General features: G+C 38.9%; 1 protein-coding gene across 1 annotated transcript; it reads right to left on the minus strand.

Annotated features, from left to right (window-relative positions):
* Positions 1 to 401: 401 nt before the first annotated feature.
* LOC102204803 (cytochrome P450 2K1-like) lies at positions 402 to 4,067 on the minus strand. The gene is made up of 9 exons (XM_005744354.1): positions 3,791 to 4,067; positions 3,529 to 3,691; positions 3,296 to 3,445; positions 2,101 to 2,261; positions 1,578 to 1,757; positions 1,353 to 1,494; positions 1,073 to 1,257; positions 831 to 972; positions 402 to 750 (listed from the first exon to the last, which is right to left on the minus strand). Exons 1-9 carry the CDS (start codon positions 3,983 to 3,985, stop codon positions 563 to 565), a joined length of 1,506 nt encoding a protein of 501 aa, XP_005744411.1. The 5' UTR covers positions 3,986 to 4,067; the 3' UTR covers positions 402 to 562.
* Between the last annotated feature and the right edge of the window lie 111 nt (positions 4,068 to 4,178).

Consider the following 4,178-nt stretch of genomic DNA (forward strand, 5'->3'; position numbering starts at 1 on the left):
GTGTGGTCTCCATTCTGCTTGTTGGATTGGAGTTAAAGTCATGAGAAAAACATGGTCAGGGCTCTGTAATTTAAGTAAACAATGGCAGGGGAACTTCTGCAGACACAGGTAGGGCCCCAGCTGAAATGTGCTGATTTGAGCAATAATAGGCTGCTATTCTGTAACTGTGTAGTAACCTTTGGCCTAAATCAGAGGCTTGATGCAATCTTTCAGCAATATTGCCATGGCAACATTTCTGCATAACCTGTTTCTGCAAAATATCATTCAATAGTTAAACACAGAAACTGTGTATGTGTTAGCATGAATTTACTTTATTTACAATACAAACATAAGCGTAGATATATTGAGACCAATAAAAAGACTGCTGTTTTGAAAGCAGTAGTCTTTTTATTGGTCTTAATTTGTCTTTAGAAAGGATTAATCAAGGAGGATATGTAGACTAAAGTAGATGTCAGTGCATAGAATACCATCACTGTGCATTAGATTTACGGGTACTTCACTCTATAGACTAATGCTAATTCATAAGAAAAACACACAGTTATCAAAAATTTCTGGTTCTTTTTCATTGGCGTCTGACAGCACACAGCTTCTGAGGTGAAGGAGAGAGTATGAAGCCCACAACTGGTGTCAGGTCCAGTTCATCCTCTGAAACTCCAGGAGGGGGCGTGAATCGAAAGTGCTGAAGGAGAGACGTGAAGAACAGGAAGATCTCTATTCTGGCCAGACCTTCTCCGAGACACACCCTGCGCCCTGCAAGGACAGAGGTGAAAATAGTCTTAGGTATATGCAAGCGTAACATATTTGTTTATTTGGGGGTTTTTTAATGGCACCTGCAGAAAATGGCATGAAGGCATCTCTCCTGACAAATTTACCCTCCTGATCAAGGAAATGAGAAGGGGTAAAAGTAAACGGGTTCTCCCATTCACTCTCATCGTATAGGACTGAAGTGAGAAGGGGAAATACAGTAGTTCCCTGTAGCAGAAGTAAAGCATAATGTTCAAAATGTAAGTTAATATATAACAAAGAAAGAAAAACGAATTTGTGTTCATTGGAATAAATGTTAGCAGCAAACCTCTTTGATAAAATAGCCATGAAGGGAAACATCTCTGCTGGTTCTGTGAGGAATAGCCATGGGAACAAGGTTGCAAAGTCTTTGTGACTCATGGATAACAGCATCAGTGTACGGCAGGTTCTTTCTGTCCTCGACACAAACTTGTCGACTTCCAACCACCCTGTTCAGCTCTTCCAGAACCTGGTCTGCATGTAAATGAAATATAAATCAAATTTAACAATATGTGACCTTTTTTTAAGTTCATGTAAATTGAAACAAGCCTGGCGAGGAATTTCTGCACCTTGGATATGAGGGTACTTGGCCATGTACAGCAGACACCACTGAAGTGTATTTCCTGTGGTATCGGTTCCAGCTGCAAACAGATTTATCACACTGTAGAGCAGGTTATCATCATGATAGTGTGAATCCTTGATTTCAGACTTCTAGCACGACATATGGAGAAGAGTAAATGCCGTTAATGAACAACATTAACAGTATAGGACTGGAGTGACCGCTGATACCTCACCTCCAGTTTTTGCCTATGATTCAGAAACGCATCAACAAAGCATCTGCACATCTCAGGGTTGAAAGTCTCTTTAAGGTTTCCTATGATCCTTTTCATCTCCGCCTTGTTGTCTTCAACATTTTTCATCAAATCCCTCCAGTCTTTAAGAAATGGACCCAGCCACGGAACTATGTTGTATATCTGTTAGAGTGACCAATACAAATAAATTATAGCCAGAAAACAACTATGAAAATCATGAGCCCCAGTTGAGCCTCATTTACTTATTATTGTTTGAACATGGGTTTCAAATTTTGACATATTCATCCTGATGCTGATAATCTTGGAATATTTGCCATTTTCGTTATGTTTGAAGAGGTGTAATGATGCTTTTCTACACATTGTTGTGCTATTAATTGAACATGTTTGTCTTGTTAACATTTAAATGAATTCATTAGACAAATAAGGAAAATCTTACAATTTCTAATTTCAGAAGAAATGTATATCTGTACTGATTTTCCATGTCAGCATTAAATTATATAAGTACCAGAAGGGAAGCTGAGCCCGTCAGACGGATGGACTCATTGTCTCTTTCCACCATAGCTTGGAAGACAGGATCTTTGTATTCAAACCTCTTTCCAAACATTATAGCTGATATAATGTTTGAAGCAGCATAAACTAGTGTCTGCCTATTGTTGAAGGCTTTCCCTGTAATAAAAAATAGTTAGAAATAATTAGATATAAAATATATAATGAACTGCCACACATTATAAATACCTCAGTTTAGGCTCACTTTGAGATAATGTAGCATTAATGTCATACTGGCTGTTCTGACTCAGTGTTAAGGTTACTTTTTTTTTTCAACTAAAGTAGGATTATTGTGAAGTGTTGGACATCATAACCCAAAAATGTAAATGTATTGTTAGTTGAACAAAATAATGTTAATATCCACTCACTGACCATTTTATTGGGCACGCCTGTTCAACTGCTTGTCAACACAACAATCTCACTGTCATTTAAGCATGTAGACATGGTCAAGAAGACCTGCTGAGGTTCAAAATGAGCATCAGAATGAGGATGAAGGATGACATTTTTACTCTGATTTTCCAGCAAAACCTACTCAAGGGTTTACAAAAAAATTGTCAAAAAAAAGAAAATATCCAGCAAACAACAGTTCTCAAACTGCTAAGAGGTGGGCAATGGTAACTCACAAAGCCACGTGTTGCAAACAAGGTATGCAGAAGAGCATCTCTGAATGCACAACATGTTGAACATTGAAGCAGATGGGCTAACAGCGAGAGATGGGCACACAAGGTGTCACTCCTGTCAGATAAGAACAGGAAAGTAAGGCTACAGATTGCACAGACAGTTTGAGTACAGTTCCCTGTACTCAAATGCTCTTCACAGTCAACAGATCAAAGTCCAATAGAGAGTGCCTTTGGGATGTGGGATTTAAATCCACAATGTGAAGCTGGCAAATCTACAACAGTGAACCGTTAATGACCAAAATCTGTGAAATGTTTCCAGCACCTTGTTGAATCTGTGCCATGATGAGTTAAACCACTTCTGAGCCCAAAATCGTCTCTAACCCAGTACGAGCATAGTGTACCTAATGAAATGGCCGTGGGTATATTTATATTCCTCTCTGCTAAGGTTACTAAGTATTTTGTTTATTGAGTCACTTGTTTAACCAATGTGATTGTGTTTGAACTTGTCAAATTGTTCAGTAGAGCTCATGTTACCTTGATGCTGTTTAAATTCTTGGATCAGATAGTGACATTCCTCAATGATTTTTCCCTCACTAATCCTCTTGCCCATTCCAAAATCTTTCAGGGTACTTAAAGCAAAGCGCCTCATTTCCTTCCACGAGTCACCATTGGAAAATAGTATTCCTGGAAGCAGATAAAACTGTCTTTTTAACAAGAAGAAAATGAGAAAATAAATAAAGTCACTAACTCAAACAGGATTTTCTTACCATGTCCTTTGTTAAAGTCATAGAAGACGGGCGTGACTTCTCTGTTTCCAAACTCTTCAGCATGGTTTACTAGAGCCTCTTTGACTGCCCTGTAACCTGCTATGACTATGACCTTCTTTAGTCCAAAGTAGACTGTAAACACTGGTCCATATGTTTTAGAAAGCTGAACAGAAATCATGTGCACATAGGTGAGACTCATAATCCGAAACAACAATGACAAAATTGTATTGTCTAAGATTTTTTTTTTTTTAAAGTTTCTCACATCAAAGAGAGATTTGTCGAGCCTCTTGAGATCGACCTGCAGCAGGTTACCGAGCAGAAGAAAAGGTCTGGGTCCTGGAGGCTCTCTCCTTTCTTTAGAGCTGAAGCTGGATAAAAGAATCTGAATGATCAACAGGCCAATGATGACCCCCAAAAGCAAAACGGAAATGGAGGACTTAAAAAGCTCTTCAAGCATGATCCTGGAAGTTTCCTTTTCTGCTTTTCAGAAACAAACACTTTCACAAGTGTTCTAACACTGAGTGTAAAGCACTCCCCACTGAAACGCCAGGCAGCAAGTCGGCATGTCAGAACAAGAATTTCCTGTTTTGCAAATTTTGCCCCACACTAACGCAGGTGACGTTACAGACTAGACCAAACTCACCAGTCAC

The sequence above is a fragment of the Pundamilia nyererei genome, unplaced genomic scaffold (genome assembly GCF_000239375.1).
Source record: "Pundamilia nyererei isolate P.nyererei 1_Seehausen unplaced genomic scaffold, PunNye1.0 scaffold00142, whole genome shotgun sequence".
Taxonomy (NCBI): Eukaryota; Metazoa; Chordata; class Actinopteri; order Cichliformes; family Cichlidae; genus Pundamilia; species Pundamilia nyererei.

What these genes read in the sequence shown, in the direction of transcription:
- LOC102204803 (XM_005744354.1), bottom strand. Translation starts at nt 3,985, where the DNA reads ATGCTTGAAGAGCTTTTTAAGTCCTCCATTTCCGTTTTGCTTTTGGGG. An exon ending in TCGACAAATCTCTCTTTGAT is followed by an intron (nt 3,692 to 3,790) that starts GTGAGAAACTTT and finishes ATTTCTGTTCAG; the next exon opens with CTTTCTAAAACATATGGACC. An exon ending in ATGGCTATTTTATCAAAGAG is followed by an intron (nt 973 to 1,072) that starts GTTTGCTGCTAA and finishes CTTCTGCTACAG; the next exon opens with GGAACTACTGTATTTCCCCT.